The 25,000-nt window shown below is 41.2% G+C and overlaps 1 protein-coding gene across 1 annotated transcript; it reads right to left on the bottom strand.

The window, feature by feature from the left end:
• Nucleotides 1-615: 615 nt before the first annotated feature.
• LOC124292429 lies at nucleotides 616-23,244 on the bottom strand. The gene is made up of 12 exons (XM_046729509.1): nucleotides 23,165-23,244; nucleotides 21,009-21,052; nucleotides 18,152-18,309; nucleotides 13,223-13,365; nucleotides 11,258-11,429; nucleotides 9,906-10,042; nucleotides 8,337-8,502; nucleotides 6,511-6,647; nucleotides 5,870-6,058; nucleotides 3,934-4,070; nucleotides 2,587-2,885; nucleotides 616-759 (listed from the first exon to the last, which is right to left on the bottom strand). The coding sequence occupies exons 1-9, from the start codon at nucleotides 23,214-23,216 to the stop codon at nucleotides 6,027-6,029; spliced, it is 1,041 nt and encodes a 346-aa protein (XP_046585465.1). The 5' UTR covers nucleotides 23,217-23,244; the 3' UTR covers nucleotides 616-759; nucleotides 2,587-2,885; nucleotides 3,934-4,070; nucleotides 5,870-6,026.
• Nucleotides 23,245-25,000: the final 1,756 nt, after the last annotated feature.

Genomic DNA, 25,000 nt, shown 5'->3' with positions numbered 1-25,000 from the left:
CATGGTGGCTGACTGTATTGTGTCCAGCAGTTTGAAGCGTGCCACTAGCCCTTCATGGTGTAGACGGTACATTCTCGATCTGATCACATGCATTATAGCAAGAATAAAGAGCTGAAGCTGAGGATGATGAAAGTCAACATTTACTCAGAGTGGTTTCACGGACACAGAAGTGATATAATGGCCCCTTCACATGTCCACGGAGACGCCCCTGCTATAACGTGGTTGTACGTTAGTCGCCATCTTGCTAATGTAGGCGGGGTGGCTCTGTTGTCTAAGGCGCCGCAGTTTGCTCCTGTCCATTGGCCTCGTCAAACACACATGATCCCATGTTCGAATCCCGATATGTGAATGATGTCAGAATTGAGCAAAAACAGAATACCAGCAAAAAACATCTGTAGACAGTTTGTAGGAATCGGATCTAATATTTGGTTGACAGGACAACGAGTCTCGCTGTGTCAGGTCACTCCTTGCAAGTAGCACCGCTCAGTAGTTTGTAGAGGATAGGTCAAAGCTTACTGATAAATCATTCAGCATGGAAACCATGGGGGGGAGGATAAGTGTATATCGGTGTACGGATGTGATATCACGTGTATCACGCAACACACGAATCTGTTGTAACCGTCGTGCTTCAACAATATTTATTAGACTGCAAATAGTGGCAAAGATGAAAATATTCAGGTCAGATTACGATCGGGTTTTGCATCATCATGCTGTAAGATTAACCCCGTGTTGTTCTGGCATCAAGGGTCGGTGCTGCATCTGAAATCAGAGAGGTTGTCCACGGTATCGCAATGTTTCGTTGCCATAACAACAAGGCAAAAACAAGAAATGTATGCATTACAAATTTACTAAGCTGTAAAAAAGAGTATTTATAAAAGAGTTTTTAGGAATGTTTTGTTTGGCATTCCTTGAGCTTGAATAATATATTTTACCCTGTTTTAACAACACATGCATTCGCAATTGAAGTGCATGTGGGTGAAGATTAGAGTGAGGTTTGGTTTGTCTCGCCATTGTGGACATTGTATGTCAGACACATCCAGCATGCACATACAGCGGGACAAACACTACAAGGGAAACCCTCATATCAGGGACTTGCATCGGACCTCATGCCTATCCGTGATTTATCATATACTACATGGGAACACCTCATAACAGGGGCTTGCATCGGACCTCGTGTTTATCCGTGATTTATCAAACACTACAAAGAAACGCCTCATAACAGGGGCTTGCATCGGACCTCATGCATATCGTGATTTATCAAACAGTACAAGGGAACACCTCATAACAGAGGCTTGCATCGGACCTCGTGTTTGTCCGTGATTTATTAAACAAGTCCACCACAATAATCCTGAAAGCTTCACTGAGGCTTTGTTTCCACGAACACGTGTATGCCTCTGACAAACCATGAGTCATTACCTGGTAATCCAACCTCGATCACAGGTGCATGTCTAAGGGACACAGGCATGTGCTTGTAGTCTACAGCGTTAAGCTTTATGCTTCAGCTTCCATATGTACATTGGAAAGACTGTCGAAGAAATATGGCACTAATGTTCACCGCGTCTGGCGTGGTTACTACTTCTAATTGACACTAGCACAAATCAAAATTCACGCTCCTCCAGATAATTACAGACAGTCCTTACCTGTCAAAACGCTGTCACACTGACCTCCACTTCCTCCAGATCCACTAGTTAGTCATCTACACTCAGATAATTACAGGCGGACCTTACCTGTCACATTGACCCCCACTTCCTCCAGATCCACTAGTTAGTCATCTACACACAGATAATTACAGGCGGACCTTACCTGTCAAAACGTTGTCACACTGACCCCCACTTCCTCCAGATCCACTAGTTAGTCATCTACACACAGATAATTACAGACGGTCCTTACCTGTCAAAACGTCGTCACATTGACCTCCACTTCCTCCAGATCCAGTAGCTAGTCATCTATACACAGATAATTACAGTGAGCGAGTGAGCGAGTTTAGTTTTACGCCGCACTCAGCAATATTCCAGCTATATGGCGTCTGTCTGTAAATAATCGAGTCTGGACCAGACAATCCAGTGATCAACAGCATACGCATCGATCTGCGCAATTGGGAACCGATGACATATGTCAACCATGTCAGCGAGCCTGACCACCCGGTCCCGTTAGTCGCCACTTACGACAAGCACTGGTTAGCGAAGGCACATTCTAATCCGAACCTTCACGGGTCAGATAATTACAGACGGTGCTTACCTGTCAAAACGTTGTCACATTGACCCCCACTTCCTCCAGATCCACTAGTTAGTCATCTATACACAGATAATTACAAACAGTCCTTACCTGTAAAAACGTTGTCACATTGACCCCCACTTCCTCCAGATCAACTAGTTAGTCATCTATACACAGATAATTACAGACGGCCCTTACCTGTCAAAACGTCGTCACATTGACCCCCACTTTCTCCAGATCCACTAGTTAGTCATCTATACACAGATAATTACAGACGGCCCTTACCTGTCAAAACGTCGTCACATTGACCCCAACTTCCTCCAGATCCACTAATTAGTCATCTATACACAGATAATTACAGACAGTCCTTACCCGTCAAAACGTTGTCACACTGACTGACGCGTAGCTACTGGAACCATATTTATTCATAGCATTTATCCTAATCTCGTAGACTGTTGCAGTTTTGAGACCACCCAGTGTTAGTTCAAGGGCGTGGAGGTCCCGTGGCACGGTGGGGTGGGTGGTCCATTGTCCGTCACGTCCGTCACGCTGTCTGTATTCTATGTTGAAACGTTGCTTGGAGTCTCCGTTGTACCCTTTCTCCCAGGTGATTGTAATGGAACTGGTGTCGGCATCTGCGGCTTGAAGATTCGTCGGTGCCTCTGGCTTACCTGCATGGAATATAGCTCACGTCTTAAAAACGCACAATGGAATGTCAAACATTGATCAGATCTACTTGCACGTAAGCAGTTTTCCTTAAACAAAACTAGCTACCCCCAAGACATATTTCATTGCTCACAACGATGTGTATTTATTTCTATGGGGCCAAATTTCCTTCCACTCCACCAATACATACTTTACAACCTTCCTCCCACTCCACCAATCACAAACTGTATTACATAGTCTACAACCTTCCTCCCGCTCCACCAATCACAAACTGTATTACATACTCTACAACCTTCCTCCCACTCCACCAATCACAAACTGTATTACATAGTCTACAACCTTCCTCCAACTCCACCAATCACAACCTGTATTGCATGGTCTACAACCTTCCTCCCACTCCACCAATCAAAACCTGTATTACATAGTCTACAACCTTCCTCCCGCTCCACCAATCACAAACTGTATTACATACTCTACAACCTTCCTCCCACTCCACCAATCACAAACTGTATTACATAGTCTACAACCTTCCTCCAACTCCACCAATCACAAACTGTATTACATACTCTACAACCTCCCTCCCACTCCACCAATCAAAAACTGTATTACATACTCTACACCCTTCCTTCCACTCCACCAATCAAACCCGGTCTTACATACTCTACAACCTTCCTCCCGTTCCACCAATCAAAAATGGTATTACATACTCTACAACCTTCCTCCCACTCCACCAATTCAAAACAGTCTCCATTTATCCTACAACCTTATGTCTACTTCTATCAACGAAAATCTGTCTTACATATTCTAGAGAGTGAGTTAAATTGAATAGGCACGATGTATATGTGATCATTTACATGCGTCGCGTGACAGGAGCACGATGAAGCCGGGGTTTGCTGTTTTTTGTTACCGTATCAGTGAGTCAGTCAGTCAGTCAGATGCGTCATGTGTAATCGGATACTGTTTTCAAAATGGTTCAGTAGATTAAGCGTTTTGACTCTGAAACTCCAAAGCCGTTTTAAACAAACCTCACTCATTCACCATATTTATAATTACCGTAGATAATCAGGTGAATCTCACTAATCATGATGTTGTCCCCGACTCTCCATCTACAGGTGTACGTTCCTTGCTCTTCACTGGTCAGTTGATTAAGCTGAAGACGTGTTCCATCGGGCAGGTGCATTGCGTAGACCCTGAATACAGAAGGTGGGACAATACCACTGTCTAGACCCTGATACAGAAGATGAGACAATACCACTGTGTAGACCCTGATACAGAAGATGGGACAATACCACTGTGTAGATCCTGAATACAGAAGATGGAACAATACCACTGCGTAGACCCTGATACAGAAGATGGGACAATACCACTGTGTAGACCCTGAATACAGAAGATAGTACAATACCACTGTGTAGACCCTGAATACAGAAGATGGAACAATACCACTGCGTAGACCCTGAATACAGAAGGTGGGACAATACCAAGAGTGGTATAGATCCTGAACCACTAGGTGGGACAATTTCACTGTGTAGACCCTGAATACAGAAGATGGGACAATACCACTGTGTACCTGAATACAGAAGGTGGGACAATACCCTTGTGTAGGCCCTGAATACAGAAGATGAGACAATACCACTGTGTAGATCCTGAATACAGAAGATGGGGCAATACCACTATGTAGACCCTGAATACAGAAGGTGGGACAATACCACTGTGTAGATCCTGAATACAGAAGATGGGGCAATACCACTGCGTAGTCCCTGAATACAGAAGGTGAGACAATACCACTGTGTAGATCCTGAATACAGAAGATGGGGCAATACCACTATGTAGACCCTGAATACAGAAGGTGGGACAATACCACTGTGTAGATCCTGAATACAGAAGATGGGGCAATACCACTGCGTAGTCCCTGAATACAGAAGGTGAGACAATACCACTGTGTAGATCCTGAATACAGAAGATGGGGCAATACCACTATGTAGACCCTGAATACAGAAGGTGGGACAATACCACTGTGTAGATCCTGAATACAGAAGATGGGGCAATACCACTGCGTAGACCCTGAATACAGAAGGTGGGACAATACCACTGTGTAAATCCTGAATACAGAAGATGGGACAATACCACTATGTAGACCCTGAATACAGAAGGTGGGACAATACCACTATGTAGACCCTGAATACAGAAGGTGGGACAATACCACTGTAAAGATCCTGAATAGAGAAGATGGGACAATTTCCCTGTGTAGACCCTGCACACAGACGATATTAGTCGCAATCGTTTTGTTTGGGGTCATTACTAATGTTGTAACTCGTTCTGCTGAGACAGTGCAAGAAACTGGTTCCAGTTTTACACAAACAAAGTCCAAGTTGTGTTTCGAGCAATTCAAAATTTCCCAGTTAAACATCTACCCCTTTTATTTTACCGCGGTTTGGCTTTCCGGAAGTCTGAAGGGAAACCGGTTTCGTGCATCATTGATTAACTCGACCAGCGGTTTGAGTGCTAGCAGTGATCAGTAATACTACATCATTGTATACCGTGGGTACATCTCAACCGAAATGTGCAATAAGTTAGTCTGTCTCACAGTCCCTGAGCCATACTATTTCCCCTTCAGGCTAGCCCTCCCTGCAATGCTAAATCCCCTAATGAAGCAAGTCTAGATTTCCCCAGGTTTCTGGGCCCTGTTTCACAACGCTATCCTAGCGCTACGACTGTCGTACCTCCTGTACAGGGCCTAGATTTTCGAAGCTCTCTTAGCGCTAACATAGTAGTAAGTTAATGTTCATGCATGACACTTACGACTATCTTAGCGCTAAGAGAGTTTCGAACAGCTAGGCGCAGTATAGGAGGTACGACAGTCGTAGCAGTACGATAGCTTTGTAAAAACGGGGCCCTGGTCTCCCGGGGGCTCCTTTCAGTTTAAATGGGTCTATTTGTTACAATCAAAATTATATTCAGAGACTAAGCTACTGTCTAATAATAAGTGTACCTGTTGCGTATGGGATCATCTTCGATGAAGGGTCCAATGACATTGTCGTGTTTGTCCAACCACTCGAACTTGGCATTGTGCAGCTGCGTATCTGAAAGTCCCTTTGATTTGCAATATATCGATGTGGTAGTGTCTTTCATTCGCCGTATACTCTCTTCTACTGGAGTAATAACAATTTCGGGGGGGGATCTGAAGAGACAACATTCGTGTTAATTCGAAGCATGTTAAGCATGAGAAAACCGTCGCGGATTCTTGAGAGAATGGACTTTCAGGAATCTCAAGAATGGGCAAAGTTAGTCAGCTGGGAGGGGTGGGGGTGTATTGAGAGAATAGATTGACGTGACGTACAGGGGTGGAGTTAAATGTCATGTTGATGAACATGTACACACAAACTATTTTCATGTATTTTTGCACTGGCCTGTGGCGTACGAAAAAGCGTTCATGTATTCATATACATTGCGTTGTTGTGTGTGTGTGGGGGGGGTGGGGTTGGGGGGGTGTTCTATTGGACAGCGGACTTTAATTCGTAACATCTGGTATTTTTTATCAAATACAAACTATGTAAATATGTAAAAATACATATTTGAATTAACACCAGACAACAGTGAGTTCCTAAAGTGACTTCTACCTTAAATATTTACCGAAAAATTGGAGGCTTATTTCACGTAGGAGAAAGTTTCCGTCGATCCAGACTTGACACGTGTGTGTTCGGTTGTCGGCATCGGCCAGGTCGTCAATGTACATAGTGCTCCCCAAAGAGCTGTTCCGTGAGAATATCCTGTAAGAGTAACAGTGTGAGTGAGTAAGTTTAGTTTTACGCCAATTTTAGCAACATTCCAGGAATATCAGTTCTCTACTAATATCACACCGGGGGACACCAGAAATGGGCTTCACACATTGTACCCATGTGGGGAATTGAACCCGGTTCTTCGGCGCGACGAGAGAACGCTTTATCCACTTAGCTACCCCGCCGCCCCTCAAGTAACAGTGGGTGTGTGTTATCGATTCTGCTTTTAGCAGAGATTTCTTATAAATGTGGAAAGGGTTTTGTCACTTCATTAAAACAATATTCTATTTTCTTTCAAATAAATTGTCCAGCAGCGGCAATGTCAATCTTAAGACTTGTCCGACACAAGAATATAATGTCACATCACGCAACAGTTGATACAAACGTTCTACATCAGTCATGATAAATGAATGTGTAATGAGTTTAAAGGCGATTTAATCGCTCTTTGACGGTAGAACATGCATGAACAGATTATATTGGTCTAATGTTTGTTTCAAACAACCGACGTATATTTCCAAACCAAACAAACACCATTTTAAGATCATAACCTTACATAGAAGCATCATTTTTATCTTACGTACGTATTTCCTTTACTTTGAACAAGATAATCAACGTTAAACCACAACTAAAGTTTGGATCAATGGATATAATACGATCAAACTTATGTCCATATTGGTCACTACAATTCAGCGAGTAGGTGAGTGTAGTTCAACGCCATCACGAGCACGATTTCAGCTGCGTGATCACAAAAAGGAAAGGCGAAATAAGAGAATCAAGAGGTAATACTCACTGATGACGACACAGATATTTACTTTGGCGGAACATTTTTGTAAATTTTGTCTCTGTATTACATCACATACACACAGCCAACTATCAAAAGATACAAGGTTGATATGCTATTTGTCATATACGACTTGGATAACAAGCTTCAGTAGCAGAACTGATGTGGCGTCATTTGATTGTGACGTCACAGTTACGATGACGTCACAATGGCTTGCAAATATATCGTCACGCATTTTATCAAAGTGACACCTCCTTGGAAACATCGCTTGATCTCAATATCACATGTAAGAAATAGAAAACAGATAAATAATAATAAAATAAATAATAAAATGCATATTTATAATGCGCCCCTTCCACACCCTAAGGCATGCTCAAAGCGCTACAGAATATTTACACTGGAGTATTTACAGATGAAGTTATACATAATATACTGAGAAAAGGTGGGTTTTAAGTCTGGACTTAAAAATGTCAATTGTGGCAGAGCTTTTAAGGGCACATGGGAGAGAGTTCCAGAGCACAGGCGCGGAGTAAGAGAATGATCGGTGTCCGAAGGATTTCAGTTTGTAGGATGGGATGACCAGTCGGTTTTGTGTTTGAGCGCAAGTTGCGTGCGGGGACATACTGTAGGAGTTCAGACAAGTAGGAGGGAGCCAAACCATGGAGGCACTTGTATATCAGACAGAGGATCTTAAAGTCAATTCTGGCCCTAACTGGTAGTCAATGCAGTTCTTTCAACACTGGTGTTATATGGGAACGTTTAGAAGTCTTGCTGATGATGCGGGCGGAAGTATTTTGGATCTTCTGAAGCTTATCAAGGAGTTTAGAACTGTATACAGATCCAGTCAACGATGCAGAGAGAAAAAACATTCACAACCATTGAAACGGAATTGTTTCTACCTGTTCGTTTTCTTTGGGTCGTAAGGGGATACTTTAATGGAGTATGAGTGCATCCACGATACAGTTACACGTTTCGCTCCTGATGGTTTGGTCACCTGGCAGTGCAAAGATATGTCTGTCTTCTTCATCACTCTTAGAGGACTTTGTGATGGGAAGATAGATATTCCTGTAACACAAGCACGTAGGTTAAAACCGAAATCTTATCTAGAGGACAAACATCATCCAATCTGGATTGAACTGGTTTGTAGGCTTCCCCTTAATTCACACACAGTAGCAAGTCTTCCTGTACACCCGAACAAGTATACCATTGCACAGAACTTTACACTGGGGCTAAAACCTCCTGGTCTAATTTAGGTGGAAACATTATCAGATATTTTGATACTTTTTGCCTGGGACTATACAACTTTCTGATCGGGTGTCAGTCACTCCAACCATAGCCCACAGATCTGGTTGCATCGGTTTCATTTTCATGTCAAGCTGGTATTTCCATGTCGGACATATTTTACGAACGTTTCTGTACGCTATCGTGACGCACATTTATACGTAACATTCACCAAATCTTACAGAGTGCTGCAGGATGGACAGTTCATCATTTGGGTGGAACAAGAGATGGTAGAAAAAATGTCCGCGGTAAAAACGTACCGGAAGAAAAGAACTCCGGAAAAAAGTCCTGTTGTAATAAAAAACTATTTATTCATCAACTTTTATGTCAAAGATTTTAGAAAAACATTGATAACTCACACATATGGGTTATTAAATAGATAAATTGATCTTTTATCTTTTTAATGACACTTATTAAAACATGAAGTACTCACATGCAAAGGGTGATTAAAAGGACGTGCTAAATATTTAGACTGGTTGAGTACTGTCACTGGTACCTTCATACGCAAACAAGCTCTGCAGTAACATGGCAGCAGGAAGAATATCAATCCCCAAGTTCCTACATGGCGTGGCAGTGAACATTAGAATGAATAAGACTCAATAGACATTCCAGACCTGTGCTGTATGACGTGGCGTGGCAGTACACATTAGAATGAATACGAGTCAGTAGACATTAATATTCATCAATATTCTGTAGTAGGAATAAAGCTGAAAACCTCTGTAATGTAAACATGATCTGTCTATTTTACGTTTGTTGTATGAACATAGTTATATGTTGTATGAAAACATCTGTAATGTATACAGGATCTGTCTATGTTACGTTTGTTGTATGAACATAGTTGTATGTTGAATGAAAACCTCTGTAATGTAAACCGGATCTGTCTATTTTACGTTTGTTGTATGAACATACAATACATGGAAGTCAATAAACGCTATGAAAAACTAAAAAATGCGTTTTATTCTTATTTCGAAATAGGACTCCTTTCCGGAAGACTTTTTTCCCAGGCACATTTAGGACTTTTTTCAGGTACTGTTTTTTCGAGGACTTTTTTTTCCGCACACCGAACAAGACACCGAAGTCTTCACATATAGAAACCTTCGGTCAGCAAAAAGGTTTGTCATTGTCAACCGAAACCCCTCGGAGTAAAGTTTTACTCTTTTCGCAAAACATTCTAAGGATTGACTGACCGTAGACGTTGACCTGTACTTGTTTCACTATTGTGAGACCACCAGTAATCACACGGCATGTGTATAGTCCATGGTCTTCAACCTTGACGTCATCAAAGTGCAGACGTGTTCTCAGAGACAGTTGTTCTGTGTGGATCCTGCAACCAGAAGCAGACAAAAGAGACCTATAGAAAACAAACCCGAAATGGTTTCACACTCATGTGCGGGGGCTCACAAATATTTGATGCTCGGAGAATTCATTATACATTTCTGTACCCGCGGATCCGTAAATATATGACGTAAACGCTTCGGTATTAGAAGACCGGAATTTGTGTTCAACAGATTCAACGAGACGTAGAAGGCAAAAGAGGTTAATTGACAGTTGAATGAGTGGATCCCTCAAAGTCAGTTGTGGCGACGGATGTTCGTGAAAAGGGATGCCATGTCCTACCCTACCGGTAACACACGATTTGCAAAAAAGGTAAGTCGATGCTTGACAGCTCAGTAATCCTGCAACTAAATGTGTTAGTTATCTTTCGTGATTGTTTTGCTTGTCTCACGCCATGACGTTCGAAGAGCATAACCGGGCTTGTGATCATCAGCATGGCTGCTTATTTGGAAACATATGGTAGTCAATTGTTTCTGTCGCTTTCACACAAGTGTCCTGTAAGGCAGCACAGCAATATACGCAAATCACAAGCTGTAGTTTGTGGAGTACGGTTTTTTCACCGCATTCAGCAACATTAGAGCAACATCACGGCGGGGGCCACCACAAATAGGGTCCACACATCGTACCCAAGTGGGGAATCAAATCTCGTCATGACGAGCTAGCGCTTCAACCACTAGGCTACCGACCCGCCCCTTTCTCACAATCGAAACCGTGCCTTTGCAAACGAACAATTTAACAGATGGGCTACCCCACCGCCCCACCATGAGATAAAATTGTGATGCTTGGTCTCTAGAAAGTATTCAATCTCGAATAGATCCTAATTGTTGTTATGGGTCAAATGCGTTTACATTGCATTAAATTGTTTTACAATGAAGGCAACAGCGACTTTCTATAATTCAGGGCCAAGTCTTGGAATACCGAAAATCCAGCAAGGAGCAATTGAATACCCCGTATAATACTTGACAGAACAACGACTCACAATTCCTGTTGCGTGTTTTCAGCGATATTTATTTCCATAAAACCGTGCTTTAAAACTCAGAAAGAAAAGTGTGCAGTCATTTTTTCAAAGTCCGAAAGCAATTCAAAACGTAACACACTAAATGCAATACTTTTGCGATTCATTTTGTCAACATTATTTGAACTAAGTATATCACCTTTTCGTGCTAGGTGCATCTGAGTGATGCATATTGTGATGTAAGATTACCTGCTGGTGGTTTGGTCATGTCCAATGGTTCTGTAGTTAGGATCCATCCATTCCAACTTGGTGTCTGAGGCTGAAAAGCCTATGGCTTTACAGGTGAGAACCAGTTTACCCGTTCCTTCGATTCGCGATATACTGTTATTTTTACTTGGGTAGATACCGACAGCTTGGTCATCTGAAACATCGGGTCATGCACAATAGAATCATCCATGCTTGAGTGTGTGTGAGTGAGGGAGTGAGTTGGGTTTTACGCCGTTTTTAGCAACATTCCAGCAATATCACGGCGGGGGACACCAGAAAAGGGCTTCACACATTGTGCCCATGTGGGGATCGAACCTGGTCTTCTGCGTGATGATCGAACGCATTAACCACTAGGCTACCCGACCACCCCTTGAGTGAGTGAGTTAGGTTTAACACCGCTTATAACAGTATCATATTCATGTATGTCACTGTTACGTGAAGAAACATTTCACCGCCTTGTTCAATAAAGCTCTATGTCATCAAGACGTTAAGAGATGGTACTCGATGCTATCCTATCTGAGGTTAGGCTAGCGGTCATTATTACATCATATACTGTTCACGTTAAAGTAAAAACACGCCAGTCTGGCTCATCATCAACTCAGGACGCTGGAGTGTCAGAAGAGCAGTGTTCCTGACTGCAGCAATGACTCTCACAATGCCAGTCAATAGATCGGGAGATACAGAACCTAAAGCACCAAGAACAATTGGGAGTCGATGGATGATATGTTTTTGTCTTCTAATATCTTCTAAATATATCCATCTAAATGTGATATATGACTATAATAGAAGGTTCGAATCCCAGATTCGAATGGCTTAAGATCTGTTAATCGACACTACAGCTGTGTCACGTGTCGACGGTGATCAACCTTGAATTATACCTGCAAGACCTGTATTCATTTCTTATAATCTCAAATGATAGTGAGTGAGTTTGTTTCTACGCCGCTTGTAGCAATTCCAGCAATATCACGACCGGGGACACCAGAAATGGGCTTCACACATAGCACTCATGTGGGATGTGTCCCTTATACAGGACACTGATTGATTATTACCCAACATGTTTTTCTAGTTTGGTATTGATATAGAATTTTCTATCAAAAGTTACTGAAATCATGAAAAAGTCCTTTTGGCAGTTGTTTAAAGCAGAAATTCTGGGGTTGAGTAATTCATGAATGTCTGTGACAAAGAATACATATATCAGTAAAATACCATATAAAAACAGTTTGTGATTGGGATCATACTGTGGTATGATACAGACCTACCTATCATACTTCAGTGGGCTGTGGTTTGTCATGCCAGCAGTCACGTCCAGGACAAACTCATGTTACTATAGAGGCAGCTGTTACAAAGCTGTGACATACATTAAGACCCTCCCTCGGACGCGTCAGTTTTACCTTCTCTTTCAATCTGAGTGAGTTTAGTTTTACACCGCTTAGCAATTTTCCAGCAAAATAACGACGGGTACATCAGAAATGGGTACACATTGTACCCGGCTCTTCGGGGTGACGAGCGAACACTTTATCCACTAGACTACTCCGCCGCCGCCTCAAATAATAGCTTGTGATCTGAATACAATGTTGTTCAAATTAGTGAGTGAGTGAATTTAGTTTTACACCGCTTTTAGCAATTTTCCAGCAATATCACGACGGGTACATCAGAAATGGGTACACATTGTACCCGGGTCTTCGGGTGGCGAGCAAAGGCTTTAACCACTACGCTACCCCAACGCCCCCTCAAATAATAGCTTGTGATCTGAAGACAATGCTGTTCAAAGAGGCCTGCGGTTTATATAGCTTATATATTCAATAGTGTGAGAGCGTGGAGGAGTGTGAGTGTGAGAATGAGTGAAGGAGTACAGTGAGTGAGTGAGTGAATGAAGGAAAGAGGTAGGGAAGGGGAAGCAGCTAACCCAGCGGCTAAAAAGGTATATGCAACTCGCTCACAGTTTACCTGAGAAATCCACCCAGATAGTTTTCTTCACAGTCTTCCCTGCGATTGTTGCACTGCATGTATAATTCCCTGTATTCTTGACGTAATCGTCCCAGTATTCCCGGAACCCCAACACGTGACCGTTGCTTGAGCCTCCCAATCTCCTGAAAGTCAAACACAATATGATTCAAACAATCATTGAAGCCATTAGATGCTTATATGTCATCGAATCCCCATTGCTCGGATCGATTTTCCTGATTGCATTGTCTTTTCAAGACATTATTTATATATATAGATCGACGTCGTGTATTAGGCAGATAGTGAGGCATTTAACAACTCACACACTCACATACGCCCTCACTCACAGACGGTTAATGCTTGTTTTGTTTTTTGTTCTTAATCAGTCACCCTATCAGTGTTCACGGGCGGTGGGGTAGCCCAGTGGTAAAGAGTTCGCTAGTCACGCCGAAGTCCGGGGTTCGATTACCCACATGGGTACAATGTGTAAACCCCATTTCTGGTGTCCCCAAAAATAGTTCAATTTGGATAGGAAGTTTAAGCGTTAACAAACTTTTCAAAGACACACATCTTATGAACGCACCACCAGTTCTCTTTATCAGCACCCCGAAGCACAACGCATAGGATGCACGTGCACAACGCAGTAGACTCAATACACGTGCATGGGGTGTTATTCTTGATTTTGACGGTTTTCAGGTAGGTCGATAAATCTCTGTATACCATTAATTTTTACAATAGTTTTTGCATCACACAGTTGTTAGTGTTTGTTTTTAGCCGGGTTTTCTTTTTTGAAAATGAAAATCGTACACATGCAAATTTCACGTCATTCACCAATCATCTTTCAAGAGCGATTACTGTACACACAACTATGGTCATAAGGAAGTGCAAGTGGTGATGCACTCTCAAAGCATTCATTATTATCATATCAACATTGATAATGTGTGCACACTGGATGTTTGACTTAGAGGTACCCTGTCTTGAGGCGGTGTGAGTAAAGACAATAAGTTAATATTATGATATGATTATTGTTAATCTCTGCTGGGCTAATGTTTTAACGGATGAACCTAAACTGACGCACAAAAGAAAGTACACACATGGAGTTTCGGGATTATTTTCCAAAAGAAAAGTGTTTTGATTGTGATTTATTACATTTGTTTAGTACGTGTTGCCTAAACACCACATATTTCCTTTTCAAAAATATACTCTTCCAAAAAAGAAACGCATAGGCGTTTTGCATTTTTAAATATCTATTAATTGCCTATTGTGTTCAGACAATCGTCAAAATATGTAACAAAAGTGTTGATAACATGATTTTACACAATTGCACAAGTAAAAATCGACTTTACCTCAAAATGTTGATTTTGATGAGATTTCTTACAAGGATTAAAAAGGCATCGCCACAACGCAACAGCAATCACCTTCCACTTGAAATTGTACATCAAAGAGCATGCACTGTCTGGCTATAAAAATCCAGATTACTTTCGGAAATCTGCAATCGTTTTGAAGGAGTTTCAAGGTCAAATTACTGCGCCACGTCTTGACGCTGCGACACGGAACATCGAAATTGAAAGGATCCACGCTGGATATTAACAATCTTCTAACAGGTGTCTGAATGTTAGTCTGAGCCGATATCACGATTTGCAGCTCGTTGCAACCAAACAGGTATAACAAATGACCGTCACCGTACTGGCAGACCTAGAGTCACCACTGCATCCCAAGATCGGTACATCCGGGTACTACATTTGCGTGATCGTACTGCCACGGGTGAGAGGACAGCAGCCAGGGTGCCTGGGCTTCGGAGGATATCCGGTCAAACTGTACGGAACAGGTTGAGAAAGATTGGACTGAGAGCCAGGAGCTCCGACGTCGGGACTGCTACGTCGTCACCATCGCGCTCAGTGTGTCCGTTATCTAAAATTATCCACTTGCTTGTATAGCCATTTCCTTCTTCTAAACTGATGTAAAAATTCATGTACTAAAGTCTATTTGTGGACGAGTTATACATGTTTGAAAATACATTTTCGCAACAGATTCCGGGTTATGCGTTTCTTTTTTTCAATAGTATATATACGTCAGTTTATTAGCAGTGCTGATACCGATTTTAATAAGGTTTAAACATCAAAGTGCTAAACCCCAAAACTGAATATATTCTATCAACATAATGACTTAGTTCATTACGCACCAGCATGGCATCCCAGCACCTTTACAAGGACCCTACATAACAGACTGTACATGTCGAGGCCCACAGACCACTGCCCAGGGGTTCTTAGTAGAAAGGGGCTATAGGGTAGCCCCGTGGTTAAAGCGTTCGCTTGTCACGCTGTAGGCCCGATTTCGATTCCCCACCTGTGAACAATGTGTGAAGCCCATTACTGGTGCCAACCGTGATATTGCTGGAACATTTCTAAAAGCGGCGTAAGATCCAACTCACTCACTCTTAGTAGAAAGTCATGAAAACTCACTGACACTAACAGTTCAACACAGGGGTGTGTACAAGCGTATTCTTCAAAGAAACCCACGATGGAAAAATCACTATAAATATGCCTTTACTTTGGGCAAAATTTCGCCAGGTAAGAAAGTTTACTGTTCGCCTGTTGCTCTCACATTTACACTCTTGAAAAAGGAAACGCATAGGCCAAAAATAAGGTAATGTATTAAACGTATGTATGTGTAGATAAGTGGATAAAGCTTGAACATAGATGAAGGAAATTCGACACACTGATGAACATATGTATTGTTGTCATTGTCAGCATTACTTCAGTTCACTGCACATGTGTGGACACTAGGGGGCGTTCAGGTCAGTACCTGGTGACACCACCCCTTGCAGCCGTCACTGCTCGACACCGCCTTGGAAGGGATTGCACAAGTCGTCTGAATTTTGCTTGGGGAATTCTTCGCCTTTCTCCTGCAACGCGTTGGCAAGTTCTGCAAGTGTCTGTGAACGATGGTGACGTTTACGGACGCGTCGATCAAGTTCGTCTGATAGATGCTCGATCGGGGTCAGATCAGGGAATGTGGAAGAACAGGGAAGGACGCTGACGTTTTTATTGGCGAGATAGGCACTTGTTACACGAGCTGTCGTGTTGAAACGGCAAAAGGTGGGAGGAGGTGAGGTTGCAGGATTTGGTCGATGAAGCGATTTGCTGTAAGATTGCCTTGAACCACCACTAGCTCGTATACACCCGTGTGGGACATGGCTTCCCATACCATGACGTTTCTCCGCCAAATCTGTCCACCTGTCGAACGCAGTTCGGCGTAAAACGTTCGTTTTGACGTCGATAGACACGTTGTCACCCATTCCATCGTTGCAGAGGAAACGCGATTCATCACTGAACCAAACGCGTTCCATGAGTTACCCAGGATCCATGCCTGTACCCTGCTGCACCATTGGACACGTCGTTGTCGGTGTAGTCGTGTCAGGACATGTCCAACTTTGGGTCGAATTGCTCGAAGTCCCACTTCTCTCAGACGATTTCTGATGGTTTGGTAGGATATTCTTCAAAGACCACGCACATGTCCGTTGCTGTAGCAAATCGGTGACGTAGGTGAAACACCCGGATGAATCGGTCCTGAGCAGGAGTGGTCACTCTTGGTCTTCCACTTTTGGGACGATCTAAGGTGGAATTGAACTGGGTATATCGATGTCATAATCGAGATATGGTGTTGTGGTGGACGTTAAAGTGTCTTGTAACGCGGACGGGGATTCCCATGCTTCCAAACGTCCATGTACCCTCAAAGTGGGTTTACGTAGCGTAAAATTATTGTCCTCCTGAGAGGGTACGTAAGTCCCAAAACTTTCAAAGTCAATTTAAACTTGCCAGGATTTTTAAACGTAGCATTCTTGTAATTTTATTTAAATTTGTAGCTAACATTCCTTACAATCGCCAGCAGCTGAAGGGATGGTGTAAATCCAACTAGGGTCCATGAAGGTAGCCAAGGTACTGTAAGTCCCCATGGTCCCTAGTTTGGTGATCTACCTTCTGGTGTTGGCGATCTATAGCTTGTTTTTATATTGTATTGTCTCCTTTAATTGCAATATTTTAGCTTTGTTCGCTAGTTTTATATTCATATCTGTGATTGTCTAGTAATTTTACTGTCCTTCGTCGGCAGGTTTTTATAATAACTATATATATTCTATTACAATGTCCAATGTTCTCGTCACGATATGGCTGAAATATTGCCGATGTGCCGTTAAATGCTAACTCACTCACTCCAAACGTCCAATGGCGATATTTCGGTCAGTCTTTGCATTTTGAATCTTCGTTTACGTCCTAAATTTCGTAATGAAATGATGAATTTGATTTGGCTTTTATAGTCGATGTCTCTACTCATGTGTCCGACACATTGAACATGCATTTCGTGGATAACTTTTTCTGCATGCACTTTTCATGCAACGTTTGAATTTTTTTATGACAAACCTTTACAAACATATTTTGGGATGCGTTTTCGCGCAATACACAACAACCACGACATTCAAACATAGGAATTGTCTAAATGACGATTGCTGTCAACATATATCGAAACGAACTGCTGAAAACGCCTGAGCGTTTCTCTTTGTTTTTTGAGTGTAACATATTGTGATTCTCGTGTGGATTTTGTAAACACTATCAAACTATCAAAACCTGACAGTTCCGATAATGTTTGATAACTAAATTATCTTGTGTCATTATTGAGCATACAACTTGACTTTTGTTACATGATTTTGATATAGGGAGCTTTTAAATAAGCGTTTTGCTTATCGATCCCAGTTTTCAGGAGAAATGACACTATTAAATGAAATAGCAGGCGATAGAATAAAGGCTCAAGAAACTCTCGGGAGTCAAGGTCACGCGGTCACCATTCCACCTGCTTTCTTCACTTAGACTTCCGGCCTGTTGACTTCACAAGACATCATGCCACGAGACTATTCTAAATAACTGGAAGCATTCTTACCTGTCATAATATTCAATTACGTCTCCGTCAGGATCCACCCATTCTACCTTTTTCTGTCGTGGGTCTTCAATTCCGTTGACAAAACAGGTTACATACCATGGCCGCCCCTCCTTCCTGAGTCTCGGCCCGGGGGGGATCGAAAACAAGTTCTTGTGCACCTGGTATGAAACATCAACAAATGATTTCATATCATAAAAGTGAGTGGCTGAATGAATTGGTTGTACGTCGCTTTCAGCAATATTTCAGCAACATCATGATGGGAGACTCTAAACAACTTTAAATCTATTCAAATATTTGAGCCTACTCTTACTCACTGTGCTACCCTGTGTCCTTAAAGGCTTAATGGGACCACTAATTATAACCTTGCTTAAAGTGATTTCATCAAACCAATGACTAATATCATTAAATCAGTTTTTCCTACCTGTAAATAATATACAGAATTCTTGATCTCATGCTTGCGGTGGCTGGCTTTGTGTGCTGGCGATTAGGTGCCTGACTCTGAGGGTGTGGGTTCGAATCCCGGATTCCCGTACTAGAATCTGTACTTGTTTTTATCTATTCTAAATTCCTTTCCATACAATTATACAATTATAGAGCAGACATGATATGTGGACAAGAAACACTTCAATGATCAGTACTTCGGTCATGTTATGCAGGTCATGGATAAGCGAAATGGGTACGGAATTGTTTAACAGATTAATTCATTAATACTATATATAATTCACAATATTATTAAAAATAAATAAAAATAAAGTGATATAGCTCACAGCACTGTGATCAATCATTTTATGAGCGCTTCAAAGGATAAATCGGGCAGGTGTTTCCATTTTTTCTTAAAGTGGCTATATCTGTTATTTTTTCTTGCTACGAATTGTATCATTTTACAAATTTCCTTTATTGTTGAGACAAATCTGTCAAAAGATAGGGAAAGCTGTTGGAGACTTGAGATGTAGATAAATCTTTTAGCTATGAGTAAGATATGATTAACTATGTGAGTGTTTGAGCCTAACCAAAACACTATACATTATTTTGTTACTTTCAGGTTACTTTCGAAATTAATGAAATTCTCTACTTTCTGCCGGAAGCTGAAAACAGTCTGACATTCATAGAAGACATATAAAATATTTTCAGAGTTAGTGTTACAAAAAGGGCATAGATCATCATCGACTAACCTCAGTTTCAGTAACTCTTTTTTGTGTGTATATTACTCTGTGAATGAATCTGTACTGAAAGTCTAATAGCTTGCAATCATTTGTACATTTTCTATAACAAACAAAGGCTTCTTTGATCCAAAACAGAGTTCCAATGTTTTAATACCTTTGGTTTATTATCATTCTTAATTAATTTATCACAAAATATCGTTGAGCTTGTATCATTTGAGATCATATCAAGATTAATAATGTTGATATTTAGCTGACATAAATTATGTGTTTTGTTTCTAAGAAGATGCTTCCACGTATCTGGGATATTGTTTAATACACGTTGATAATCTAGGACGTTTCCTTATATTCTGTATGTTTGTTGAATGTTTTCAGAACTGAGAAAGCAACTTTCACCACAAATATCTCTCATACTGTGTAAACCACGATCAAACCAATTCTTTATCATATATGAGGATTTAATAAGATGATTTAACCACAGTGGTTGTACCATGATTTGGTGTTAATATCTTCATAGTCTAGATTCTGTTTTCTATAAAATATCCCCCAGGCCAAAAGAACATCTCTCCAAAAAGGGTTGTCTGAATAATTAGATAAACAATTAACAGCATTTGAGCCCAGAGTTAACAAATGTCTTAATTGAAAGATGCTGTTAAAGCTTGTATTCCTCTTTATAATGGTGATAATTTCAAGGCATTGATAAAAGAATCTAGATTTATAATTCTGAGGTCGCCTTCATGATAATTTCTAGTTATGGTTGTTCTTTTAATTTTGTCATTTGTATCACTCCACACCAATTTTAAAATTATGCTGTTCAAAACTTTAAGGTTTTGGGAGGGTTAGGAAGTGCGGAAACGATGTGTACTGGAGCTGAAATAGCTAGGGTTTTAATGACAGTGATTTTTCCAATTAAAGTCAAATTCCTTTTTCGCCAACTAGCAAGCAATCTATTTATATGTTCTAAGCGTCCCCTTGCGTTAATCACCCATAGCTCATTTAGTGAAAACGTCACAGTTTTCACAGTGCCAGTCAAGATTCAAATCACTGACTAATGTGAGTTTACTGCCTGACATTGAGCCTATCCAAATAGCTTTAGCTTTTGTCAATGTTCATTTTGAGTCCTGACATTTTATGAAAGGTATTTAGTGTTTGAATTGAAGTATTAAGACTTTTATCTGATCCATCAAGAGAGAGCTGTGTGTCATCGACATATTATCCCAGATTCTGTTCACTGTTATTTAATGTAATACCCTATGGTATCAGGGTTACTTCTAGTCATTATACCTAGAATCTGTATTTTACTGAGAAACGATCATGTCAAGGTCAGCCATGTATGTATGATGTATGTATGTGTGTGTGTGTGTGTGTGTGTGTGTGTGTGTGTGTGTGTGTGTGTGTGTGTGTGTGTGTGTGTGTGTGTGTGTGTGCCAGGGATATCAGCCAGGGATGCTGTGGGCAACCAAAGTTGCCGCAGGGAACCAGACGGTTATGATAATCTTGCCTCCGTGACGTTGCTCTTGACGTCCAAAACGTCGGTCGGTTCGGTCCGTTGCCACCGACCACAGGGTTACTGCATGGAGTTACCATGACCACCAAACTGTCTAGCAACAAGGTTTTGTCCAGTTACAGTTTCGAGTATTCAAATTACGGTCATTTTCAGGGGACCGTGACATAACGATGTGAAAGTATGATGTTACCTGTCGATGTCCAATCTGAAGCAGTAAGAGGACCATAATTATGTCTGGAAAAGGAATTAACAGTGAAACCTACAAACAACAAAGGAATGATATACGGGTAACAATTGTATAGTACAATTACCAAGTTTACACAATACTAATTGCTGCAAAGGAAATAGAATGTCAGTACACAACAGCGAGGCAGTGCAATTTCAAATGCAATATGACGGGTGTGATAATAGCAATAACCTAAGAGATACTGCTTTTCAACAGGGACAGTGGTAAAGCTGCATGGATATAGACGTAGGCTTGTTACGAGGGGGGAGTGCAGAGAAAGGGACAGCCGAGAGTGCGAGAAAGGATGGAGACGGCACAGCACAGGTGAATGAAGCAATAACTTTGTCGGCACTTGTGCACGTGCTTCTCTAACACCTGGCTGTCCCTTTCTCTGCACTCCTCCCTCGTAACAAACAGTGAACTGTGTCAATATTTTAATGATAGTTTGTTAAACAACTTTTTTTAATTTTAGGACATAAATTCTGCACACAAATCACAGAGTTGGTCTGATATTTTGATTATGATCAGCGTTTCATGTGAGTATTATATGTTTATTAGTTTTTTAGTTACATTGCAATTCATCGGTCCGCTTTTGAGCCAAACGCACTATACTCTTGACCCCAAACTGCCATAAAACTGGAATATTGCTGAGTGCGGCGTTATACAACAAACAAACAAAGCATCTTGACCCCAACCTAAAACAGCCAGGAAAACACTGCTGTCTTCTGTATCCGAACAGACACGATGCAATACAATCACAGCTATGTCTGACAATGAATGATACAAGATATGTTGCAATCGTTATCACGTTTCGTGTCTAAGCCCAAACTTATTTAAACAGGTTCACAGAAATTTATAAATTATGCTGTTCAAATTCTTAATAAAGGTTTTGAGTTGGTTAGGAAGTGCGGAAACGATGTGTACTAAAGTTGAAATAGCTAAGGTTTTAATGACAGTGATTTATCCAATTAAAGTCAAATTCTTTTTTCGCCAACTACCAAGCAATCTATTTATATGTGCTAAGCGTCCCCTTGTGTTAATCACCCATAGGTCATTTAGTGAAGCATTCAATGTAATTCCTAACACTTCAAAGTTTCCACGGTGCCAGTCAAGATTCAAATCACAGACTAATGTGAGTTTACTGCCTGACATTGAGCCTATCCAAATAGCTTTAGCTCTTGTCAATGTTCATTTTGAGTCCTGACATTTTATGAAAGGTATTTAGTGTTTGAATTGAGATATTAAGGCTTTTATCTGATCCATCAAGAGAGAGCTGTGTGTCATCGACATATTATCCCAGATTCTGTTCACTGTTATTTAATGTAATACCCTATGGTATCAGGGTTACTTCTAGTCATTATACCTAGAATCTGTGTTTTACTGAGAAACCATCATGTCAAGATCAGCCATGTATGTATGATGTATGTATGTATGTATGTATGTATGTATGTATGTATGTATGTATGTATGTATGTATGTATGTATGTATGTATGTATGTATGTATGTATGTATGTATGTATGTATGTATGTATGTATGTATGTATGTATGTATTTATGTGTGTGTGTGCGTGCGTGCGTGCGTGCGTGGTAGTATTGAGGTTGGGGTGGAGGAGGGGGTAAATATAACATATGTTACTTTTGACCGCTTCCTAAATGGCATTGTGTAATCATAGCTTTCAGCCGTAGGAGCCGTGCCAATTTACACTCATCAGAGGGGTACACAAAGTCCGCAGTCTAGACTACAAGTTGTCCGACTTCCATTTTTGTGGAAGTCGCGGTGGCTGAGCGGGATAGGAGGCTGACTTTGTGTGCTGGCGAGTAGGTGCCTGACTCTGAGTGTGTGGGTTCGAATCCCTGATGGAATCTGTACTTTACTAAGAAAGTGTAATCCCTATGTAACATATGCTTAATATTGTCACGTATAACAATTAGCGTGATATGAGCAGGATTAGGCCAAGAGCAATATAACAAGATGAAAATAGATCTGAAGAATTAATCACTTAGTAAATTGCAGGCGTATGTTTCAACAACATGAAATAAACGCATTAACTGCCGATTTGTTTGATAACTTAGTCCTATATATAAACAACACAATAAATTCAAAATACACTCTACTCACAAGCAGCCAGCTGGGGGGTCAGACATATCAGCAACAGCAGTAGATGCGCCATGTCAGCGTCCGACGTGCAAGCGAAGTGTCCTATGGATAGCAGTGAGTTGGTGATGAGTGCAGCGATAAGTAGAGCCCACTTAGTGTTAAGTGGTGCTGTCAAACGGTCCACTCTTGAAAGGTCACTGCAAGTAGTACACAACGATCATGTCAATGTCACCCATGCATGTATGTATGTGCGTGCGTGCGTGCATGCATGCATGCGTGCGTGCGTGCGTGCGTGGTAGTGTTGAGGTGGGGGTGGAGGAGGGGGTAAAATCCTCAAAGTCCTTCGCCAAAACTTGGTCAGAATGTACTTAGGTTATAAACAAAACTACGGTTTTATACGTGTTCACTACCTGTACTATATGTAGGTAATCGGCAAAACTACTTACATATGTATGTCGACTATCAATACTACATATAACCAAAACTTATAAACATTCAGTGTTCAGTGACGTTTTTAAGTGGTGTGTGATAGTATACTTATACATACATGCTCATTGTGACAGCACTATGTAGCATACAGCAAAAACGTTGGTATATACATATTCTCTCAGAGTACTACACATTGCGTATAAACAAAATCAGTTCCAGGGACATCAGCCAGGGATGCTGTGGGCAACCAAAGTTGCCGCAGGGAACCACACGGTCATGATAATCTTGCCTCCGTGACGTTGCTCTTGACGTCCAAAACGTCGGTCGGTTCGGTCCGTTGCCACCGACCACAGGGTTACTGTATGGAGTTACGATGACCACCAAACTGTCTAGCAACAAGGTTTTGTCCAGTTACAGTTTCGAGTATTCAAATTACGGTCATTTTCAGGGGACCGAGACATAACGATGTTTCACTCAAACCAACCTGTACTGTGAAAGTATGATGTTACCTGTCGATGTCCAATCTGAAGCAGTAAGAAGACCAGGATTACGTCTGAAAAAGAAATTAACAGTGAAATCTACAAACAACAAAGGAATGACATAGGGGTAACAGTTGTGTAGTACAATTACTACGTTTACACATCAATACTAATTGCTGCAAAGGACAAACAATGTCAGTACACAACAGCGAGGTAGTGCAATTTCAACGGCCATGCAATATGACGGGTGTCATAATAGCAATGACGTAAGAGACATTGCTTTTCACCAGCGACAGTGGTGAAGCTGCATGAAGATAGACGTAGGCTGACTATCCCGGTGATTCTATTGACACATCAGCTGCTTGTGATGTCATGTCAGATGACAGAGGTATGCACTTGCCCCCTTATATACTTAACAACATTAGAAACGCACCACCTATAAAATACGAAATATCCCCGTCAGACTGAAATGATATCTGAGCATCGTCGGTACACATTAGTGTGGTGCGTTTCTAATGTTCTTCAGTATATATATGAAAAACGTCAAGACATGTCTTTGCTAAGCTGGATTAATCTATGATGTTCTAGAAGCTTCCAGATTACTCTTGACCCCAAACCGCCATAAAACTGGAATATTGCTGAGTGCGGCGTTATACAACAAACAAACAAAGCATCTTGACCCCAACCTAAAACAGCCAGGAAAACACTGCTGTCTTCTGTATCCGAACAGACACGATGCAATACAATCACAGCTATGTCTGACAATGAATGATACAAGATATGTTGCAATCGTTATCACGTTTCGTGTCTAAGCCCAAACTTATTTGAACAGGTTCACAATCACTTCCATGTTTGAGGTAAAACACAAATTAAAATTTATTTGTCATTATGATATGTGGCGAGTAATACCCAAACTCGTATGCAGAGAATGTTCGCAAAGTGAGCACAT

This window comes from Haliotis rubra, unplaced genomic scaffold (genome assembly GCF_003918875.1).
Source record: "Haliotis rubra isolate DU_JTF1 unplaced genomic scaffold, ASM391887v1 Scf517, whole genome shotgun sequence".
NCBI classification, from domain to species: Eukaryota; Metazoa; Mollusca; class Gastropoda; order Lepetellida; family Haliotidae; genus Haliotis; species Haliotis rubra.
This window is presented reverse-complemented; position numbering and strand designations above follow the sequence as displayed.

Excerpts from the sequence above, each read along its gene's own strand:
- LOC124292429 (XM_046729509.1), bottom strand. The coding sequence starts at position 23,216 with ATGGCGCATCTACTGCTGTTGCTGATATGTCTGACCCCCCAGCTGGCT. Across the intron at positions 21,053-23,164 it reads GACCCCCCAGCTGGCTGCTT|ACATAATTATGGTCCTCTTA; the intron begins GTGAGTAGAGTG and ends TTCCTTTTCCAG. Across the intron at positions 6,059-6,510 it reads AATAAGCCTCCAATTTTTCG|ATCCCCCCCCGAAATTGTTA; the intron begins GTAAATATTTAA and ends TTGTCTCTTCAG.